The sequence below is a fragment of the Heliangelus exortis genome, chromosome 11 (genome assembly GCF_036169615.1).
Source record: "Heliangelus exortis chromosome 11, bHelExo1.hap1, whole genome shotgun sequence".
NCBI classification, from domain to species: Eukaryota; Metazoa; Chordata; class Aves; order Apodiformes; family Trochilidae; genus Heliangelus; species Heliangelus exortis.
The window spans coordinates 16,070,885-16,095,233 of record NC_092432.1 but is presented as its reverse complement, the minus strand read 5'-3'; the positions used below and the strand labels follow the sequence as shown (position 1 = coordinate 16,095,233).

Genomic DNA, 24,349 nt, shown 5'->3' with positions numbered 1-24,349 from the left:
TCCTTTTTTAATGGGTTGCTTTTTATTTTTCCAGGTCATGTTAAATTCTTTTCGACGAGGTTGTTGAAACACCCAATCTCAGCAAAAAGAGAACATAATTTTGAATAGCAGTAATAAGCACAACTTCACTGAGACACCTGATTTCCTTACTGGTCCATAAGAGTTCTTATTGGGAAGAGTGCTTCTGGAATGTTAAGGGAAAGGTATGGTACAGCAGCAGCTCAGCTGGACTACACTTGGTGACAGGAACTTGCACACAAGCAACTCTGCTGATCCAGAGAGAAAGAGAAAGAGAACCCAATACTGACCTTAGGGCAGCCTGTGATGAAACAAGCTAAAGGAAAACTTCCTTCTTTAGATAGCTTTGAGGAGAAATGTAAAACCTAACGGAGAGTAGGTTCGGAAAAATTTCTCCCATTCTGCTAACACGATTTATGAGCATTCAGATTGCTTGGGACGTTATGTTGTTTTCAAAAGGAAAAAACAGTGTGTACTTAAAATGAATCTCAAGACTGCTTTCTCTACTGACACTGTTTACAGTGGCTTAATTATGGGAAGAAACCATCGCATTCCGTATCTGCTTGAATTTTTGAAAAACAAGAGAATAAAAATTGAAATCTTGTTTATAAAGCACCAGATTAGCAGCAAGCAATCTGGGTTTTGTCTCCTTGGATAAATCTCTTAGATAGCTGGATCAAAGTGTCTTTTGTGAAATAGACACTTAACTGAGATGCTTGGAGCCTTGGAACATTTTCCAAAGTGATAACCATTTTGGTATCCAGCTTAATACAACTTGGAAAGCATTTTCTGAAATCTGGAATTAATTATAGTTAAATTCAATTCTCCCACATTATATTTGGTGCTTACGTTTGAAGTCATGCTATGTAATTTCAATTATTAAGGTGCTTTTACACTAGAAGTAGATAAGAGTCCTCAAAAACTGTGAAACTTCCATGAATGAAAATATGCTTGGCTAACAAAAACTTACTCAAATTTAGAAATAATTCTTTAGCTAGTGCACAGCAGTGCTTCTCATGTGAGACACACAGCTTAATGCCAGCTTTGGATGTGCTCCTAGAACTTTTAACTTCAGGCTCCAAGGAGACAAGCTGGACATCTGTGCATGTTGCCCATTCAGAATATTCCTTCACAAAGAGATCCCACCCACTGCTAATACAAAACCTGAATGTAGCATAGTTACCAAACTGCTAATAATGGGGCAATAAGCCAAGACAAGAAGTTAAGCTACACAACCCCACATGATCTTTTTGTCGGCACTTCCCTAAACAAATTTTCAATTCAATTCAATGTGGAGAAAAAAGAAGTACTGAAGGATTTCATTTTGGGATTCTGATTTTACAAGTTGCTGGCAACTCTCCCTGTGCAGCACATATGCTCGCTTTCTCTCTCTGAATTAACAAGCTATTAACTTGGCAGTTCAGGTGTTTTAAAGGTGGGAAAAAAAGTCTCTAGAGACTTAGCTGTGCTTTCTGTTTTGTTTTGTTTTCTTTTTTTTCCAATTCAAAAGTAAATGCTTTCAAAAGTCCCTTCAACTTAGCATATAAATTGAATTCATTTGATTAGTCTTTCTAAAATGTAAAGTTCTTGTCTCTTCCAAACAACTTCTATGCCAGCTAGCAGGCCAGGACTTGACATACTCAAATGAAGAAACCTCCACCTTCTTTTAATAGCACAGTACAAACACGTCTGCTGTTACAGCAAGGTACACACACAGCCATCACATTTATTTGAGAGCAATGGTCACTGTTTACAACCAATTATTATAATTTCTCAAGCAAAGGCTTGATTTAAGCAGGTCGAGCATCCCCAAATCTCCCCAATGCCCTTGTGTGAAGAAGTGAGCAGTGTTATTAGAAGGACTCGAGCATGTTGCAAGATGCAGGTAAAGCCACTTAGTTGGTAAAGCTCTAAAGCACAGCTCATTTCTCCCCATCAAGAGGGTGAGGCAACAGATAGAGAAATAGCCTCCTTCAAAATAGCTATGCTGTATTTTTCTCTAAACAGAAAAATATTAATATCTTTCCCCTGGCTTACTATCCCTCCAGCTGCTAAGAATTCATGTTTCCAAAGTGCCAAAAGCTCTTGGTAGTGGCTCCCTTTTCGTCCTTAGCCACAGGGACTTGTTGCAGTACATTGCAGAAAGAATTCTTTCTCCAGGTAGCACTATGGCAGTGGGGTAGCAGCAAAGGATTTGATTCAAGTTTAACTGTATTTTTGGAAGAGTAATTCATTCACATATCATCACATCCCCCCTGATCTCTGCACAGCAGGGTTATAGAAGACTAACTTTTCCAAAGATATAATTACGGACTACTTGCTGGCAATTATTGCTGGGTCTCAAAGCAAACAAAGCAAACAATGGTACAAATTACTTATCTGTTTCATATCTCAAACAACAACAATTATTAGAAAGAATGTATTTAAAGCACTGCATTAACAGAAGGAACATTTTAACAACACTTAAGCTGACACTGTTTTAAAAATAAAATAATATCGCCTAGGGAAGTATCAGAACATAAGCTTGAAGGTGGCAGGGGATATTGTGACCAGGAATATCAAAGGTCTTCACAGCTGCTCCATTGGCAAAAGAAAGTACTAAGCCCAATGCTGAACCTTCACAGTTCCCCCTGCCCTGGTCTTGAAGCTTGAGCTTCCTGTCCTTTCACAAAATGCAAATACTGCTCTCTCCCGAGGTGTGCAAATTGTTATTTCCAAGCCTTGATGTCTTCTCACAATTCCCAGCAGTTCTTCTTGGCCTCTTACATTCTGACTTCTGTTTATTGATGCACAACTTCTCTAAGTGTAGCAGCACATCAATTAATTATACAGTAGTTTGCCTAATAAGGTTTCTCTAGGGTTTTTAACAGAAACCCTTTGTATTTCTTAATGATTCCATGAGATTGTAACTATTTTTAGTTCTGCAATAAAAGAAATAAGAGTCTGCTGACGATACCATCTCCACTAAAGGTGAAATGGGCATTAAAATTGTTGAGCCAAGCAAACTGGAACTTTGGAGAATTCATATTTAGTCTGGATTTTATGATTAACATTTTAAAATACCACATAAGCAGTTAGCACTTACAGACAAATACAAATGAAAGAAGAAAGATTGGAACTGAAGAACTAATGTGACCTACTTTGTATTTTAATATTAAAACAGGTACATTCAAAATTAATAGCAAAGTCTCCATGCTGCTACCAATTGGTCTGGAGAAACCCAGCAATCTTACGTGATCAATTTCTCTTGCCCAGCCTTGTTCTGAAAGTAAACGTGCTCTAGAAACCCAAGATTACTTTTCCTTAGTTCTAAGACAGACATAGACAAACTTTCTCATTAATTTAAGGGAGAACTCAGTATTAAAAGAATAACAAATAAACAAACCCAGACCACAACAAACTACCAGAAGTCCAAATCAGCAAAAACACAACCAGCTTCTACACTAAAAAAGCAGTTAAAAAAATGAGCTTGGTGGACTTCTGCTTGCTCGAGCTGCTCACATTTTTTGTGAAATTCTATATTTTATTAGGACAAATCGTAACTAAAAATGTAAGTAGATAAAGGGGTTAATTCCATAAAGGGGTTAATTCTCACAGAATCACAGAAAAGTGGATGTTGGAAGGCACACGTGGAGATTGCTTGGTGCAGCCCCCATTCAAAGCAAGGTCAGCTACAGCTCAAGGTTGTGTCAAGTTGAGGTTTTAGTACCTTGAAATAATGGAGACTTCACAGTCTCTTAGGGCAACCTGATACGGTAATATTAAAAAATTAGTATTATATGGTAATATTAAAAAATAATCCAAATAGTAGACATTTAGCTTTCACTTACGCTTTTTATGTACCTTTTATGTACCTTTTGCCAGTGACACAGCAGTGCTGCACACATACTTGGGATATCCCTCACCCATGTTTATACACTTGCACGTTTGCACACACAAACAGCTCTGCTGACATCACATAAGCTCAGACACTCTTACCCAGCATGTTGGCAAGACTCTATTCCGAGACACTGCTTTTAGTTCTTAATCTTACCTATTCCCTAAATCAGAAATGAAGACGTGCCAGAGATAATTTCCACATTATGAAAGCAGCTCTCTCTACCATTCCACAGGGACCTGTCTGCAAGGCTGAACTGTATCTCTATACAGCTCCTTTTGTCCTGTATTTGTTCTTTGATGTACAAATATGCCACAGACTAAGCGGTGATCTCTTTGATGTTGAACTTTCATACTTTATTGCAACTAGCGTGCTTACAAGAGCAGCTGCCAGTCATTTTGCCTTCTAAACATTCAAATTTTATGAGGCACTTGCTTTGTGAGTCAGATTTCTTACTAACTTGTTTTCAGAATTTCCACAAGAACTGTGTTACTCTTCTAGAATGATAACTTGATTAAAAAACAGGATCCGATCAGGTTTTTCAAGTATTGCAAATTAATACAAACATTAACTAATGTATCTGAATGTATTTAACATAAAGTATAATTACCTAGTCAAATATGCACTTCCTCGGTTGCTTTTAGACACTTCAGGCCGGGGCCTGGACTCCAGCAGTGGCCGGGAGTAGTTGCACTGAGAAAGCCAATGTAAAGCCAAGGCAAGCACGCAGCAGAGCCTCTCCAGCAGCCTAAAGTTCAGGGACTTCCAGAATCAGTGGCAGCATTTGCACTACAGCTTTTCATAATGTGAAGTGTATACAGAAATTTTAGGCTGACAATACCAAAGCAAATTAAATTACCTAGTTAGTTACTTCTGTGACAAAACATCAACATTGGCAGGAATAAACGTGTTATAAAGTGCAAATTTACTACCAGTACATGCTAGAGATGCCAGTGTGAGACATACAGAAGTTTCCATTCTGAAGAATATTCACAGGGGCTTTTCAATCAACCCTAGGAGCAGAAATTTGTTGGAGTGAGGTTTTGCCATTCAAAAGGTCTCTGCTTTACAGTGACTTTTACATTCACTTATTTTTCCCTTCTGTAAGATAAACACTGTGGCTGAGAGGGAAAAGAGCAGAAGAATATCAGAATATTTTGGAACAGTGACAGTAAGGAGAGAACGTTTCCCCATACTAAGCTCTAGGTTACCAAAACAAAATCAGAACTGCTACTGATGTCTGTCACCAAGCCATCTAGTTTAAAGACACATCAACAGCCTCAGAAAGGCACTACTTGGAACACTGATTTAAAGTTAAAATTCTACAGGGATGAAACCACATTATTCATTTTCATTGAGACAGAAAAGAGAATCTGAAATGAAATAAATGTGTTAGAGATACTGATTCCTCTTTTTCAAAAATATCTAGCAGCTCAGGAACAAAAAAGCTTGTGTTGAGAGCTGGATGTATTCAAAGGAGGAAGCATTCTAGCACTAGCCATGCCAGGTAGCCAGGTGCTGCACTCTCCTTTCTGGCACATAATCACTAAACTATTTCCAGAGATACAGGTAGATTTTCTTAAGAAGTCTGGTTGAATAAAGCCAGCCGTAGCAATACTGGAAACATAACATTTAAGCACCTTTTCAGGTCCAGGCAAAAGTTAGTCCTCAGTGCTCAACCAGATTCTATCATGTGCAGTAAAATAATACACTAAGAAAAGGCAAGGATGCTCCTGTTAACTAGAGGTTTCAGACAGAATTTCCATCAGTGCAGAAAGCAGGAGAATTCTGCTCCTCCTTGTCAGGAACAATAGGAAAAAGCAATTCCCTTATTCAGCTCTGTCCGATGGCCCTGTTCCAGCCCCTACACCACAGCACCAGCCCTGCTGGCTGCCAGAGGCACTGCCAACCACTGCTGCTCCTCCTGCTATCACCAGGAGCATCTGGGGAAGGAAATAATGCTCTGAGCCTGTTTTCCTCAGCCATTTAAAAGGCGCCTATGTATACGAGTTTTCTCAAATGAAACATCTCTAGCTCTTTAATTAACCTGTCTGGTTTTTTTATTATCTGCTGATACAAGAGTCCATCCAGCATTTATAAACATCTTTATGTTCTCACTTTTTAAGCAAATACTTACTTTAATTCAATAATGCACCCACAGTACAAGAAAAACTCAACCCAAAGTCTAGCACAATACATCTGTGTCAATACAACAATTGCAGGGAGAGTCTCTTTGAAGGAAAACAACACTGAGCATATGCTCAGCTACTCCAGATGATCACTAAAAATCTGCCCCTCTCTGCGTGGCAGAGAAGTGACCCTGCAGCAATAGTTGAAAACTTCCAAAAGGCTGGAGCACTCCAGTCTGATGTGTGAGGCCTATTGCCAAATGAGTTTCACTTATATCCTCCAAAACTTGTTAGTAATAGAACACCCAGCATGCAAACCTTTCTACAGTAAACTAGAGGGCCCAAGTCCAAGGAGGGGAAAGCAGCGGCAATCTACGACAAGCAGTTTTCTACAGTGCAAAAGATGGGCTTATTAATTCCCAAATTGAGCTTGAAGCCATCACTAAACATTTTTTAGAAAATGTGTGTTTTCCCACAATAACTACTCTGCCAAATCAAAGATGAGCTAATTAATTTAGCTGAATGGAAAAATGCAACCACTATGAGTCACATTACAGTTAATACAGGAAGACATCAGCTACTGCTGCTCCTATCAACCAGCAGAGCAATTTATACCATTCAAATTTAAGTCAGAATTAACACATGCAAATGCCTATATACAGAAAGGAAGCTCCAAACATTCTCTTGACCAGGGATCATTTTTTACCAGCTTCCTACACTCTGCCTAATCTAAGGGCTTGAGGCAAAGAGCATCTGGGGCTTAGAGAGAATTTAACCTCTTTTTAGGGTGAGAAGAACATAAATGACACTTCCAGTCATGTCCTATTAGACACAGGGCCAAGCAAAGTGGGCTGGTCAGAAGAATGCTGCTTTTCTCAGAATTGACAGTCAGGTAAACATCAGCTCATGTTAAGTTTTAGGCATGCTTACCCCATGGCACAGTATGAACTCCTAAGATCCATGGCAGGCTCACAAGAGGTGTGAATTAAGTGTCACACACAGTGAGAACTTGATTTCTAATAGGATCATGTAAATTCTATTAGGTCTTAAACAGCAAATGATACTTGGATAAAAGAAAAGCCTGCCAATCTCAACTTTTCCAGTGTTTTAGAGAAAGCAGCAGAAATTCAGTAACCCAACACATGTCCAAGCACAGTCCTGTCCCCTTTCGAACTGTGGTGGAGAACTGAAAACCTGAGGGTCTGTGTTCAGGCTTATTCCCACTGCTCCAATTCATCTATTCTAAAACTATGGTTTAAAACTAATACTATTCTGTCAAAAATCAGCTGAAATAACTTTGACTTTCAACTTCCATTTCACATGCACACCACTCATAAACACACATAAATATTACTTAACTAAAGCAGTTCAAAACATCACCCTACCTCACTTGTACAGCTCTGGCGAACCCAGTACAACAGCTCTGGGTATCTACAAGAGCTTGAAGCAGAAACCATGGCCATGGTGCACCCATCCCTAGGTTTCCATTTTGGGTAGTGAACAAATGACAGCAAATACAACAAGTTTTTAAGACTTCAGTAACACTAAAAGAGCAGCATATTGCAGAAAACATCAATTGCAAACAGTGACAGGACCTCTTCCTTATTTTTGGGCAACAGTGCAGAAAGTATTCTTCATGTACCAGGTGTGAGCAGAGGTGGTAGAAGACCCAGCGCCAGGCCATGTGCCACAGCACCTCTGGCAAGCAGCACCTAGAGCCAGGGAATAGCAACACTGGCTCACAAGAACATGGCTCATGGTACTTCCTCTGTCAAGACAAAACTTCAGTTTATAGCCACTTCAGCCCGAACACTTTGACAAACCTTTTGTCACAGTGCATCTGTCTATATAAAGATTTAATGTCACTTTTCCACCCCCTCGTTTGAGAATGATCAACTTCTTCTAAAGTGAATAAATAAAGAGTCATGCAGTTGGTTTTATGAAGCACCTTGTCCCAGGATTCAATGGCAATAAATAGCACAGTATTTCAAAGAAGACAGACATTACACAATAATTACATGGCTGATACCCTATAAGTATGCTGACTATTCCATTTGCATTGTTCAGAAGTGAAGAGGTTAGACTTATTTACATCCAAGTAGCTTTAATTAAGCTTTGAGATAAATGCTCTTAAAATGAAAGCTGGGATGATTATACCTCTCCCGACATTGATTTTAGGCCAGATGGCTATGCACATAACATGACAAAAGGCTCAAAGGCTGGAATCGCACAAACAGAACAGCCACAGGCTCTGGGTCCTGCATCACTCTCCCCCCCATAGGAAAGAAAACAAAAAATACAGTAAAAGGGTGACCTTACTGAAGTCAACTGCTTAAGTGCTGTGGAACCAGACCGTACGCTGAAGGGCAGCAGCAGTGGGTGCTGCTGACCACCACAGGTTCACAAACTGCACACAGCTGCATTCACAAATGGAAGTGATCAGATGGGCTGCATCTGATGGCCAGGGCAGCATCCTATCCTGCTCCCAACACTGCTTTGGAACCCCAAGATTTCTTCCAGGGTAGCCTTGCACTTTTCAGAGCTTTAAATGTTAGCTATTCCCATTAGGCTGCACCCAGAGCACAGGGAACATGAGCTATCTCAGACGGCAGCTCCATAGCTAATAACAGCTTCAGCTCAGTGCCTCTGAAAGGACAGCACAGGCAAAAGCAAGCAGGCCTGGGATGCAAGAAAGACACCCTAACATTCACATTAGGGGATGGAGACTTCCCCAGATACCCACTTGCTCCTGCCAATATGAAGGCTTCACCTTCCCCTGACATCAAAAGGAAAAGAAAAGCAAATAGTAATTTAATTGCATTTTCCCAAGCAAATGAGAATGTATGTGAAACCTGTGCAGGCAATCACCTCAGCACAGAGCACTGGGGAGGCACGGGGCTCTCTCCAGAGCACCAACTGCCCCAAGTCTGCCAGCAAGCTCCATTCTGCAGCAAACCCCCACTCTGAAGAGGGGAACAGCACGACACCCCGTGAGTCACTGCTGCCCTGAGTCACTCCCTGCTGTTCCCAACATAAGGTGCAGGCAACTGCGAACCAGCCTGAAACTTCACCGAGTTTGCCAACCTGTATTGTGCAGAACTTTTTGGCCTAACTGCCTCTAGCAAGAAGAATGGCAAAAAAACCTGAAGACTGATAACCACAAGCAATGCTCCGCTCCATTTACATGAGTATGGAAGAGAAGAACAAAGTCCAGTCTGCCAGATTGCCTGACAAGGCTTTCTACTTCAACTTTTCAGTTCATGGTTTGGTTTGTTTGGGGTTTTTTTTCATTCAACAAGCAGAGAGGCCTGCACTGTACAGACTCGCCTTTTTTCTTATAACACAGCTATTCTTGAAGGGCAGAATCCTCCCCTGCTAATGTTTATTGGGAAAAGCAGAAAAAGCTGATGTTCAAAAAGGAATGGGAGGTTTAGAAGACAGTTTTTGCACCATTAGTTACGTGCATATCCCTTAGATATCAGTCCTCAAGGAAAAGACAATTCACAAAAGGAGAGAACTACTGCTTGCTTGATCTCAGGAGTTACCAGCTGTAATTGCAAATTACAAAACACAGGAAGGGTGAATGTTTCATTTTTTCTCTCATTGCATAGGAAAAAACAGTAACATTCTAAAATGTATCAAGTCTGACTGTAATAACTAATTCTTGTCATATGCAGTTATTTTGCAGACTACTAAGACTTATCTCATGGGAAAGCAAAGCAAAAAGAAAAGAACATGCTGCATCTCATATTGCTCTAATACTAGATAGAGAATTGCAAAGTCAAAGTTTCATGTATCTACTCACGAGAGACACAAAGATTTGACAGTTTTGATTTAGCATCCATAGTTTAGAAACATACAGCAATTTGGAGTTCTGCTGTGTAGTGAAGATGAAATACTAACAACTCTGCCAGTAATCAGCACCCGATAGCAATTATTTCTATACTGTACTTTAGGAAAGAGAATCAAGCAAGGTTTTAAATCCTTAAACGTTAAAATTTGAGCGTTCTATCATCCTTAAAAAAAAAAAAAAAAAATCAAACCAGATGTGCAAAGCTACCTATAATGGGGAATGAGTAAAGAAATTAGTCTTTTTCACACATATTGGGCAAGTATTCGATATAAAGAGAACTCAGTTCTTGAGAGAGGCCTCTAGACGCTACTCCCCCAACTAATAAATGCCAATACAAACATACAACTCCCCACTGCAGAGCTAGGCTGCAAAGCTGCAGGCTATTACCCTGCATCACACACTGAACCAGCTGCCATCTCCCTCCATCCCCCATGTCATGTCACTGGATAAAATGTGATGACATTTTGTGTTTGTGCAGAGCCCACACACCAAACACTAGTGATGCCTAGCTACCCAGCTCTACAGCCCCATCCATTAAAATATTGGGTTTCGTTTGGTTTGGTTTTTAAAGTTACAAAAGTCCTTGTGTGGTGCCCACAGACCCATTTCAGTTTTGCCCCGGTTATTCATAATTATCCTTGAATTATTTTTAAAATTGTATTGCCAGCCAGATGGAACACGCTCCCCATTTTAACTGGGTAAGAGCTGCACATAAATTACAAGAGTTTGTGAGATGTTCAGCACCCACACTTTTCACTGACTTAAACAGGACGTACAGTTTTTCCATACAAGAAAAAGAGTGTCCCCACCTGAGACTGGTACAGAGCATGCAACTGCCTTTGATTATCACAGAGTGAGACATAAAGGCAGATTTCCTCTTCTTCTACATGCAAATCTTGAGAGTCTTTCAAGGGGCCTGAAAAGTACATTTCAGCAATAAACCTCAAACCAATCTTACCCGGCTTATGTGATGCAACTGATGTCTTCGGTACAAGTAAGTCATTCAGATCAGTTGTATGAAATTAAAGCAGCAAGAAAGCAGCCTCTCAGCTAGCAATTCCAAAGGCCAGATTCTGTTAATATTTAGTCAACAGAAGTTCTGTACCAGGGTATTTGCTAAATTGGATTTAACTTTCAATACTGCCACAGTGAAGGCAAATTTAAACATACCTCAATTTGTGAAGCAACTTTTTTTAAAACCTATGGTAAGATATTTTTCCAAAGGCAGTTGTTCACTGCTGGAAAACACAGAGTAATTACCAGCATGCTGGGAGGTTGGTGCCAAGCTACATGACAAAAAACACGTCAAAAGGTCAGGCTTGACAGGCTCAGAAAAGCTCACCCACAGCAAGCAGGACTGCATAAATTCCCAGACTCCCAGCCTCTGAGCAACCTGGCACTGCCTAGGCTGAAGCATGGTGGTCACTGCAAATAACACAGGCTCCCTTCAGCGCTACCGCCAGGCAGTGAGGGAAACCCGGCTCCTCTGCCCGGCTGCAGCTTGAGTAGTCACAAAAAATACTGTAGGATCCAAAAATCATGTCCACTAATATGGAAACCAAAAGGGTCTATTTGCTTAAAGAGGTATTTTTAAATTACCAGATTTTCATTGAGAAATAGTGTTAGTTAGGAAACTAGTTATAAATCCAGTGAACCAAGCACAGACTCCCAAAGTCAAACAATTTCTCTTTACAACCAAGTAACAATTAATTCTACTCATCTGTTTTATCCCCCACACAACAGCAACAGATTCAGCTATGTTGATGAACACAAAGCAGAAGTCAGGATTAATAAGTCAAACTCTATCTTAACAGCAAAGACATCTGGTAGAAAAAGCCTAAGAAATTTACATCTACTTTCCCACAAATCTCTAGCTAGAACTGTGCATAGGAAATAGAGTAGAACTATTGCTAGTAAAGTATTTCATACTTTATAAACTCATCAGTAGACAAAACCTTTCTGTCTAGGCCTGACAACAGTACAAGGGAAGTACTTCAGATCTCACCAACACCTGGACTGATTCACCACTGTCTCTCTACAAAGTAGGTACCCAAAATTGGTAAAATACTACACTTCTGAATTGAGCTCCCTCTGTCTCAGGCTCACCTCCAGCTATGTACTGGCATGACAACTGAGTTTGTGTTTCTACTCCAGTGCAGAGTATTTGCTCACCAATTCATCACACTTAGTACTTACTATTCTCCTTGCAGTCAACCTTGAAGCTTCTGCCAGTGAATACTCACAGGAATAAGATCTTAACCAACGAATATGCTAGCAAAATTATCTGATTTCTTTGCAAACTTTTACTGGTAAGCACGTAAAGTTGCACTCTCCCTTAAAGCCACCAGCTGGTTACTGGCCTGTATATATTATAAACTACAACAGCAAGGCTTCTGGAATCCTCTACACAGGCTTGCAACAGTTGATAAATAATTTCTAAAAGCTCAATAATCTACAAAATACTTACTCAGTCTTTGACATTTCACCACTACCTATTTTCTTAGAAATACATAGGAAAAAACCCTTCTTTCTCCTCTGCTTGAAACCAGAAAGCTACATACATTTCATATCACGCAGTCTGTCTTAAGAACATCTTCAGCCTCTTCACTGGACTAGTCTGTTTCCCAGCTCTTCAAGCATACTAGCACAGCTACTGATGGGCTGACAGCTGCCCAAAATCGTTCCTCATTCAAATCTGTATATACTCTCGAAGTATGAGGACTTTCAAAAAGAAACAAGGCACATTTCCCTAAACATTATGTTGCATGAGAAAGAAAACGACCCACAAATTTACTTTCCACGGTATCAGTTTGGACTACATGAACAACAGGACAGGAATACTGTTCTTTTTTCACTTAAAAAACCCCACAATCCAACATGAAAATTCGCAACACCCCATATTCTCCCCGCAGACCATAATTTTCTGCACTTAAACTTCAGAACTGTAAAAGATCAGGAGGCCCCCAAAACACCAATACAGAGAGAATAAATAAATGTTCACCTACACATTTAAATTTTTCCCTTGAGCCTTTGAGCTTATATAAAGCTGCACTCCCCACGCTACTGGTCTACTTCTCTCAAATCATAATATAGGATTGTGGATCTATTATTTCGTGGCAGTCAGAGGTCACTTTAAGACAAACAACAACACGTTTCCTCCAGCTGAACCATCTCCAGCAAATTAGAGAAAGAACAAGAAGCCAAGAAAGTTTTTCAATGCACTAGGAAACTATATAGTATGAAACATGAATGAAATGTACCGTAGAAGCCCTCTGTAAAATGTATAAAGATCTAAATATTTTCATAATAAAGCCATTAGACATTACACTTTAAAACCCCAAATCTAGGCTTCACCAAGATTTTACATCAGTGGAGAAATTCATTTAAATGAAACTCCCAACAGAGTAACAAAAAAATTTTCACTGTTGAGTTGCTGAAAATCATCTGCCTGCTCTTCTACAACACAACCTTCAGTCTCTGTCCAGAAGTATACAAAACAATTACACCCACCCACCCCCCCATTTTAAAAATTTCTGTACTTTCCTTTTTTCAAATTTTGTTTATTTGATTTCATGGTTCTAGCAGGCTTATGAGTGATATACTGAAAAACTGTCTTATCAGAATACATAGAATTTTACGGAACTGCTAAAATATCCATGTACTTCACACTTAAAAAATGCGTTTCCTTTTGTTACAGAGGCAAGTATTTGAATCAACCTAATTACATTTTCTTGCCAAATACATTCAGCATGGCTAATGATTAATGAATATTGTGCTTTTCTTTTTATTCACACAGGATTCTTTCCAAGAAGAAAAGGAAGCCTAGTAATTGAAAATTACCATGCTTCAAACACTATGGTGTTATTGGCTAATACCTACTGCTCTTGCAAAGTGGGGAAAAAAAAGGGAAACAGTCTCTAGCTAAAGCAGGATTCAGTCTTATTTTCCACGTAATTACTTTTTTGGTAAAGAGAAACTTTACCTACAAAATATATGAAAATATTTCAAAGGGTACAGATTTACTATTCTACTGGGAGGATTAAATTAAAATGTCAGGAGTGATACTCCTTATATTCCTATGAAAGAATATTATATTTAAATCAGATGGTCCTTGTTTTTAGATTTTTTTAAACAGAATACAACTCTGACTTAAAAAATTATGCAATGAGAAGTTCTTCAGTAGACATAATTTTATTAGGAAAAGTAGCAGACTGAAAACCTACCGCTAAACTTTTACTTCCTCACAAAAAACTTCGTTTGACTCTCCTCAGCCTGACATTGCCCCTCATAAAGGACTCGGATCGGCAAGCAGAGAAAACTTCAGGTTTAAAAAATAAAATTACTAAATAGTTCTGATTTTTCCTTTTATCCCACAGCCTTTTAAAAATGAGCACCTATCTCTGAAGACAGCATTTTAGCTTCATCAGATATCTACAGGATGCTTCACGTTCTTTTTCCCTTTGCTAGAGACAGATTTTATGGCAAGTATTTTCTATGAGGATTTGTGGGAAGATCAGACAGCTCGACTGCGCTTTATGCAACTCCAGCCACGTTAATCAGAACCTCTCCTTCCAAAAAGCCGTGCTGGCAGACAGTCTTTACCCTCTACCCTGTACGCCACAGTGTAAAGTGCAGCGGCTCCGCGGGGTTATCGCTCCCGGCGCGGCCGCCTGCACCGAACCAGCGCGGCGGCGGTCCCGGGAGCTGCCCGTCGCTTGACGGGACGGACCGTGCTCCTCCGTCGCTGCCAGAGTCCCTAAAAACCCCTCCGTGCTGCAGGGGCCGCCCGGCCGGGTGCCCACACCGGCTGGCGGGGCGGGGGTAGGCACCGGCAGCGCCGCAGGGCTCCGGCAGGCCGCCGGGCATGAGCCGGACGCCGAGCGGTTGCACCGGCAGACGCAGAGGGGAGGCCGCTGAGCACCGAAACTCCAGCCGGCCCCGCCGCTCCCGGACCGGGCTCGCCCCTTCCCCGCGGGTCCCGCTTACCTTTCATCGCGGCGAGCACAACACACATCATTTGTCAGGGGCGAAGCGGCGGGGAGCGGAGCGCGGTGGGTAGGGAGGCGGGGAGGGGAGGCGGGCCGGGCCGGGCCCTCGGCGTGAACCGCCGCCGCCTCAGCAGCAGCCGCCGCCGCCTGCCAGCGGAGAGCCGCGCCGCGCCGCCATCCCCCGGCCCATATGAGGCTCCATGTGACCCGCTGACATCAAGCCAGCCCCGGCCCCCCGCCCTGTTTACACCGCTCGCTCCGGCCCTCCCCTGCCGCCGCCGAGGGGCGGTGCGGCGGTCGGTCACGGGGCGAGCCCGGCGCGGCACAGCCCGGCCCGCGGCACCGCCCCCGCCGGCTGCCGCCTCGCCGCGCTCCTGCCCCCGCCCCGGGGCCCGCCGCAGCCCGCTGCCAGCGGGGGCCCGGCGCGAAGGGAGGGGGCGGCGGGCGCGGCAGGTGCCGAGCGGCTCCGGACCCGCGACCCGCCCGGGGCGGCTGCTGCCGGCCGCTCGGGAAGCCGGGCGCGCAGTTACTCGGGTTCGGGTACCGGGTGACTTCGAGAGGGGCCGGGCTGCGGTGTCAGCCCTGGCAGCCACACGCGTAACTGAGCGGGCGATAACGATCATCGCTTCTGAAACACCCGATGCGCCGAGTCACAGCACCACCAACCATCTCGCCTCCTTCTTTTCCCCGGTGAAGTTAACCTTTTTTTTTTTTCCCCCCCCCTGAAGAAAAAGGTTGTTCTAAATAAAAAAAATAACCTTATTGAAGCTACATCTTGGCATAACACGACTATACACTTAATGGTCGTTGACTTGACGATCAAGGACAAGAGCGTTTACATTTTAAATCTGTCTGCTGATGGGCTCGTACTCTCTCAGGACCTACTTGGAATCTACAAAGCGTTATACAGCTGCTGGAGTTATTTTCATAGACTCAACCACATCAGCTGCCACTATCCTGTCACTATGCAAGATCAAGTTTTGCATCACTGATACACATGTATCCACCCCAGAGGGACAGCAGAGAACACAGTAAAAAATCCAACCCATTAAAAAAACCCCACTACATACCGACACAAACTCAGTATTTAAGTGAGAACTGTATGAACAAACCCCGCATTGTTCTCAGTTCCTGCTTTAGCCACTGGAAGCGAGTGCCACAAAATATAAAACTGCAGAATTGCATCAATGCATTAAAAATTATTTACCAGGCGTCAGAATATCACAGTTCATAATAATTTAATCACAAATACAGGCATTTAATGAAAATAAACCCAGCAAAAATAGATGAACAGAAACCAGAGGACACACCTTAATATCTTAAACAAAGCCCTATATTTAGAGAGAACCTTTATGAGGACACTGAAACAATGTTATTAAATAGCCCCTAATGGCTAATTCTTACCTATTTCTTTAATGAGTTCCTAATGCAGAATATTATTTAAACATGATTAGAAGCTACCCAGGTGTACTTACCATTTATCAGTCTAGTCATTCAAGTCTCATTAATGCAAAATATAACCATGTTTAAATCTTCCTTACTAAAAAAGCCCAAAACCAACCTAAGAGCTAATCTGGTGCAGCAGTGTAAACTTAGCAGATATCTTTGGCATAAAGGTTTTGATCCGGGTTTTTTTAATCCTTAGATTAAATCAGCTGTACCAATAGCACTACATGTATAGTGCAATACTGCTCAGAAAAGTTACAGTGGCAGATCTGGCCCCAGATGGATTTGTGTTAATGGAGTTTTACCAGCAGCACATGTTTTAAAGTTGAGACATACTGAACAGAACCCTTACAGGACTGCCTGGACTGAATCAAATACCACTGCCAGGGCTGCTGAGAGCTCTTCAGAATCTGGAAAATATTGCTTTTACCTGTGGACCAGCTGCTGCTGTGGAATTTAGATACAATCGTAAAACTTGCAGCACACACAAAAGAATGATGCCTTAATATACTGTAATGTGGACTTAGTTGTAAACATTTCACTCTGACACAGAAAGGAATGTAAGACCTATGGCCTGAAAAATGTCACAGTCCATTAGCGCTAGTTGTCTTGTCAGACATTTAACCTTAAGGTACATGGCATTACATTATTACTGATCTGTACTTGTTTCCAGTCCAACTGAAATGTAACTCGTTATCTGGAATGACATCTGATGTGCTAAACGGCTTCAGTAATAAGCAGGCATCACAGATGTTGCATTCTTACAATGCCTTACAATAGTTACTTAATAAAATTATGGAAGATTGGCCATGAGACATTTTTAGTGAGAAGAGCATACTTAAAATAGTCTATTATTTGTTATCAGTATCCCATCAGAAGCCATATGCTAGCTGACTTCTGGATGTATAAACACATCCATTCTCACTTTAGTTTTCTGTCTTAGTTTGACCTCATTATGAAAATTGACTTTAAAACGTTTTCTCCCAATTTACCAAATTATTGCAATACTACAAAGTCTCACTCGAGTTCAGGCACCGTATCAATGACGAAACAAAGTACCAGTCAAATAATACTCAGCTCAGCATTGTGGCTCACTCAACAGGAAACGGCTTTCATGGGTTTGTACAACAGGGTTTCATTTGACTTACATCAATGCTGTTTTCCAGAAATTTCTAGTCTGCTGTGCTTGGTATGTAAGCATTTGGTAAATACCTGTAAAACACCACAAGACTGAGTACTCTTCTTAGGAGCAAGCAACTACACCTCAGGTTACATGTAAATATTTCCTCGATTTCTGCATCCAAAGACCTCCTGAAAGGTGTTGAATCTACATCTTCGTGTTTTTGCAGCCTGCAAAGCAAACCCTGCCAACAGCACACACACATTCCTCCTTCACAACACCCTTTCTTCAGAGAAGATGGGAGTCTGTCCCAGGGGGATGGCTGGGCCTGCTGCTCAGCATCCAAGTTGCCACCGCTCCCGTGGCAGGGAGCACACACGACTCCCACTTCTCTGCGTGCCAGGGCAGGAGGTTCCCAGCCCGCCCTGCAGCTGCCTGTCCCAGCGGCCATTTTGGGGAAGCGGGCCTCCGCATTTCCAGGCGGGATGGCAGCTCCTGGGATGGTCTCCCCCTCAGGGCTCAGCCCAGCCTCCCCCTCAGGGCTCTCCGTAGTGACGACTCCAAGCTGCCCGCAGGGTGCCAGCCGTGCTCCTGCCCTGTCACAGCGGATCATGAAGGGCCAAAGCAGTTGCACCCTCGCCTGCCTTTGACGTGCCCAAGGCCCAGCAGAACCGGAGGGAAGCCAGGAGTGCTGGGGCCTGCTACAGAGTGAACTTCAATTCTCACCACACTCCATCATCCATGAACTATAAATGTTGGACTGCCAGGTTTACAAATGATGTTAGCACACTGTGTGGCCTTACCAGGTACTGTTCTGTGTTGTATCTATATAAAAGATGTTCAACTTGTTAGCCTTACCACAAGCCTCTGCAACAATAGGAGGGAAACGACTCTTTCTAGCAACCTTTTAAGCCCCTGCTAGGCTAAACAAAACAAAACAAAACAAAACAAAACAAAACAAAACAAAAAAACCCCAGCGTTTTTTGCTAACAAAAGAAAGGGAGAACACCCATGATGGCTATTAGCACCAGTAATTGGGGAATCAGTATTAAATTGTGTATCCTAAGCACAAGACAGAAAACAATGAAACACTCTCCTCCTCTTACCTCTTTTTAAACCCACTGAGCAAAACAATAAATTCAGCTTCCACGATGAACCAATAACTATTCCTATTTACTTCTTTGAAGACATACCCAAACAGAAGTAGTTTAAATGCAACTAATTAAAGAAGGATGTTTATGTTGTCCTAACTTGGAACATGAGGGGAAAGTATTTCTGCAGACTGTTGTGTCATATTTTGCATTTTTGACCAAGTGAAGCTGGATGGTTAGGCTTAATTCAGGAAGAATTTTGACAACTCCTTATCACTAAAATTAATTTTTTAAATAATAAGTACAGGGTGCAATCACCACCTTCCTCCCCTGTATAGCCCAGAGGAATAAATGCTTTTAAAAGAAGAAAATGTTTCATGTAATAACCCCCTGTCTGAAGGAGGTATAACCACATGGGGTTGTTATGAAGCTGAGGTTGTCAAACCACTATGAGGTACAGCATTTACCCACTGCTCTGTCACTGGCACATTCTCAACTGCATGCAAATCCTCTGGCAGGGAAAGGCCTGCATGCTGCATTCTCCCATAGAGATGAAAACTTTACTTACTAGAAAAGAAACATGACATGCAAACATTTCAATAAATGTTCAGGGCCTACATGTTTGCAGTTTTAGCAGAAGCAGCTTCTTCACTTTGTTAAAAATACATGGGTTTGCTTTTAAAAAAGGCCTTAAACCATTACTTTAAATAAATGGTTCAAGCATATTCAAGCATATTTTTAATTGTTTTTCTAAAATTTTCATATGTTTTTAATGAAGGAAGATGAGGAAATCTTGTACCAATTTCAACAGATAGCAGTAACATTTAGAAATGTTCAAGTATTTTTCACTACTTTTAACACTTATGCAAATTCATTTCTTATCAACACATTAGTAACTCCACTGAGGAGTGCCGAGAAAAGGTGAGAGCAGCTACCTGGTAGTAGGTAAATAGGTAAATAGTAAAAAACAGGTGATAGTGAAAGCAAAACCTTCCTTCAACTGCAACCTAATCAAATGTTCCAGTCAGGTGGAATGTTCCGCTTGCAGCTCATACTAAGGATGCAGCTCTAGGTAAAAAGAGAGTTTAAAACGCACAGCAGGTTCCGAGCACTGGAAAGCTGCAATGTTGCATTTTGGCTTCTTACACAACAATAATCATGTACCTGAAAACACACAGGCAGCAGTCACAACAGCCTTGTTTACCAAATACATCTAAAATAAAGCTTAGGGAAACTGCAGCTCTAAATAACATTTCAAATCCTCTCCATCCTATTGACAAGCATTTTTTAAGGTGCTTCTAATTGGTGTATGCAACACACCCACAAAAAGAAAATTATTGTTCCTTAACACATTTCCCCCTCTAGATTTAGTGGTATTTTAATCTTCATTTATTTCTAGCCCTCCAAGTAGCACACTGTCGAAGATCAATCCGAGGTTGTCCTCATTAAGTTGCCTCTTTTACATCTATTTAAAACTGCTACTATGCTGACCCTGCAATCATACCATTTTGCTACAAAGTGCCTTCCTAAATTCTTCCTGAGGAGGTGTGCTTTTGTGCAGTGTGGGCCTGCTGCTATAGATCTTAAGCCACTTTATAAACTGCCCCACTATTTCCAGTTAAACACACTGCTATCCACAATTGTTGAACTGGTTACTGTGCTTTGCCAAACAGCTGCTACAGTTCTGCACCTGGTGAGATGAAGTACAAGTTGACAAAGTTTTGGGGTTCATCTGGATGAAAGGTAAGTCCAAAGTCATTATTATCAGCTAGATATTCTGTTGACAGTAAAAGGTTTTAAAGATGTAGTCATCTGGATTGTCACCCAGTTTCCTCTGACCTTGGAATCCCTTGAAAGGATATCGTATTTCTGCTTTTCAGAATGTAAGGTAACAGCAGTACACTTTGCAATGAAAGTGATTAGAGAGATGAGATTGTGGCCAATTAATCATCTGCCACGAATTGCAAATGGGTCTATGAAAAGATCACAAGGTTATAAAGAAAAAGCTCAAACTGCACTTAGTAGCAGTAGAGCAACCCTCTTTTCTCTACATGTAAGGTGGGGTTATGTTGACTTGGATTGAATTATGGATCACTGCTGAGATCCTGTTCAAGTCTCAGAGGCATCTCTATCCGTATGGTTTTGGAGTTGCCTTAGATTACACACGATCAAATCTTTCTACTATGTCCTAACACTAATGCTGTTTAAAAGCTGGTTTTTATGCAGAAACTTATCTGACTTGTGAACCAGTACTGCTTGCCAAAAACTAGCAGTGTATTGTTCAGTACCTCCCTTTTCATGGGGAAAAGTGAATGGAGGTCTAAAATCTACTGTTGACATGACTGTCAACAGCACACAAACCAGCAAGATAATGGTTATCCTTAAAGAAGCAATTGCTACATTGTTGTTCAAGGATCACCATAATATAATAATTAGGGGGCATAAACAGGCTCTCCAAAGAACCACCTTTCCCTCTAAATCTATTCAGACCAAATCATGTTGGTTGTAGTGAAATAACCACAACGTACTTTCGAGTATTCACACAGTCCTTTTGCTCCTTATCAGCTTGATGTTTGGGCTTCACATAGAAACAGCCCTTGCAAAGTTGCTCAGTTAATAAATGAACACCCTGCTGTTTTGGTGACAAAACAAATGCCTAAATACAGAGATACTGGCTGTCAGCTATACAGATGCAGGTGCCTTTTGGAGGCCTGCTGAGAGTGGACAGAATTTTGTAAGGGATTTGATCCCTTTCTGTAAAATACCTAAGCATTGGAAAAGTCCCTAACTGTCCATAAAACTTCTGGCCTGTACTCTTCTTAGGCAGGTTAACAGGCAACACCTCAGTTTCACAAGCTATTAGGTCCAAAATTTAGTGCACAGAAGAATCTGAAGAATTTTGTAGTGCTCACGGAGATGGTCTATTTTCATGCATTCTCAGATGTAAGGAAAATGAGAACTAGTGAGAATGCTCCAAGCCTCCTTGCCTCCCTCACAGATTTATGACTGATTTGACCACTTGCTTCAGGTCTTCAGCCAGTTATGTACGAGAGATAAATAATGGTATTTTTCCTAATCAAATAGTGGTGTGTTCTATTACTATAATCCTCATGTTTCTCTTTCTGCCCTCTTTTGAATCATCAGGGATGGTCAAGGTGGGAGAACTGATAGTAGTGAGCAGCATGTGACACAAAGCAAGGCAGATTCCATTCTCAGAATATTCTTTACAAGTGTGTCTGGCCAGCTGAGGAGTCAGGAAGGAACACTTCGGTGTTCTGGCCTTTTTCTGAAGAAGGGCTCAACAGCCAAGATGATATGGACACATGTCAGTGGATCCTCTGGCACTCCATGTGCCTAGGGCACTTTTATTTCCTCTCTGGTTATGGCACATGCTGTCATCTGCAGACAAACAAAATGCCATCCCTTCTGCCTGTAAACTCTGGAAACTATGTCCAAGTCATAGCTGCCAGAGAACAACTGAAGCAGTCTCATGTACAGAGCTAAGGAGTAAGGGTGAGGATGCCTCGTGTATTGAGTTTGTCCTGTACCTCATTGCAGATTGAGCAAAATTAACCTGAGCAAAGCTGACAGTGTGCCAACCTTTGAACTGATTCAGGTCATGCCTACTGTCAAAACTCCCTCTTGCTATACAAGACCAGCAAGCTAATTTTACCTATTTTTAAGAACATGATTAAGAATGTGAACTTCAGTGGGACAAATAAGCTGTGCTGGGCATTCAGAGAACTAATATGAAATTATTTTTCTTTCATGGAAAACAGAAGCATCTGTCCAGTCAAGCAAACCAAGCAATGATTCTGCATTATGAAATACTCTTTTTATTACTATCAACATTTCAGTGCCAAATGTCAATAATGGTTTTCTTGCTTACATTTAAAATACAGCTTTCAGGAGAGGATTCATCTAAGCTGACATTGTCTGATCAGCACCATATTTCCTGCTCCTGTGAGCACATACATTATTTACATAGCTTTGCACTAGAGAGTATTTGTGCCATTTTGAGAAAAATTCTAAGATCTGGCACATTCTCTGTGTCTCAATGCAAAATACAAGCTTAGAACTACACATGCTTTCTCAGACAACTGAAGTTCTGTGTTCTCTTCTCCAGAATTAGTTTTCAAGCCACAGCTTTTACACAGGCTTCTAAGCCTGCCTGACTTCCTCTTTTCCAGCAGAGAACTTAATAGGCAGGCTGTAAATGCTGTGCTGATCGCATTTTCTCCAGTTCCTCCTCAGATTAATACTGAGCTCCAGAAAAGAAATACTGGCAAGACTAGTCCTCTGATCTTGTGCTGGCAGATTACTGCTAATTTCTCCCATTTCTCACCTCTTGGTATTCTGACAGTAGCTCACAGACTGTTTTTTACAGATAAAATGCTATTGTTCTAATGAAACTTAAGCGCCACTCCAGCAGCCTTCACTCCAGATGTCCACCCCCACAGCACCATTACATTCTTAAAATTATCATAGAAAATTCATTACTACTGATGCTGTTAGTGCAAAATAAATGGCAGCTGATTATGGCTTTTAAGGCTTCAGCTTTCAGGATAACAAAACCTTTAATGATCTATTTTCAGAAGTCAATACAGCCTCAACTATTGTACTTCAAACCGACAAAACACTGCATGCCTACTTAAAGTGATAAATAAATGATGATACAGTTACTGGGCATGAAATCCATACAGATAATTCCTTTGCATAATTCTGATTATCAGGCACGATAAAGTGACACTGTTGAAGGATTCTAGACTTTAGCAGAATCAAAATAAGATGAAGATTCATTCACAAAGGAAGCTAATTATGTGAAAGCATTGTGTTACTAATAATCACCAAGTTCAGAGGAGAACACCTGCATGGTACCATTTTTTACTTTAAAAGGGGGGAGAGCAGTATTGTAACCTGATGAATTTGATTACAAAGCAGAGCATATAGAGACCACCTATAGGTAAAAATCTATTGCTTCATATAAAACCTGGTTTTATAAACTGCATTTGTATTAATTTAGCTTGAGACAGCATTTTTTATCCTATTTAGAAAGCAAAAGAGGTAAAGGATTTAGAAACCTTATTTTCTATCTTAGGAATTTAATCTGAGCTACTACCACTTGATTGATAAGAATAATTTTAAACTCATACTTTAAAACTCATTAGTATACACCCATCTTACAGAAAAGGATCCGCAAGCATTTTTCACACAGGCACATCACTTCTGATTATTTCAATTCAATTTTAAAGGATCTTTGACAGGGCTACTGAAAGGCTTGTCAAAGAACAGGGAAACATTATGACATTCTTTCCCCATATCCCTTTCCTGAGCATGAAATATGAGGGACATTTCTAATAGAATCAAGGCTAATTTAAGACACTGTTAATCTTTACTCTAAGGCTGCTATAGCTGGGGAGGTTACCTCCAGCACATGGCAGCTGAGCTTCTGTGCACATCTGTACTCAGGTTCCAACAAATGTATCACAAAAGCATGTACTTTACAAGCTACAGTGAGCAGAGACACTTGAATTTCAATATGTGCTGCTGGGTTTTTTTAAGCGTCAAATAATTGTAGAAGGTATCTGCTGCTTCCCATAATTCTATTAATTTTTAGCTGAAGGACAGAGTATTTTATTTTTTTTTTTTAATGAATGGAAACTGCTTCCCCAAGATAGTGTTTTTGCTATTTTGAGAGAGTCGTTCATCTGCTCTCTAGCATGAGCAACTGGAATTGATTTGTATTTCCAGCTAAAGCATATCATCAGAGCTGTTAAACTTTCCATGTGCTCAACAAGCCTGTTACTATTACAGCACCCATGGAGAG

At 41.2% G+C, this 24,349-nt stretch overlaps 1 protein-coding gene across 4 annotated transcripts in view; it reads right to left on the bottom strand.

The window, feature by feature from the left end:
- RORA (RAR related orphan receptor A) overlaps positions 1-24,349 on the bottom strand; it is a 349,216-nt gene that overhangs the window by 54,878 nt on the left and 269,989 nt on the right. Inside the window, exon 1 of one of the 4 annotated variants that reach the window (XM_071754916.1) lies at positions 14,864-15,324. The exons of 2 other annotated variants lie outside the window; for them this stretch is intronic. In XM_071754916.1, coding sequence (XP_071611017.1) covers positions 14,864-14,894 — 31 coding nt within the window. In that variant the 5' untranslated portion in view covers positions 14,895-15,324. Of the gene's footprint in view, positions 1-14,863; positions 15,325-24,349 lie in introns of those variants that run through there. One more of the 4 variants, XM_071754915.1, reaches the window with a different exon arrangement.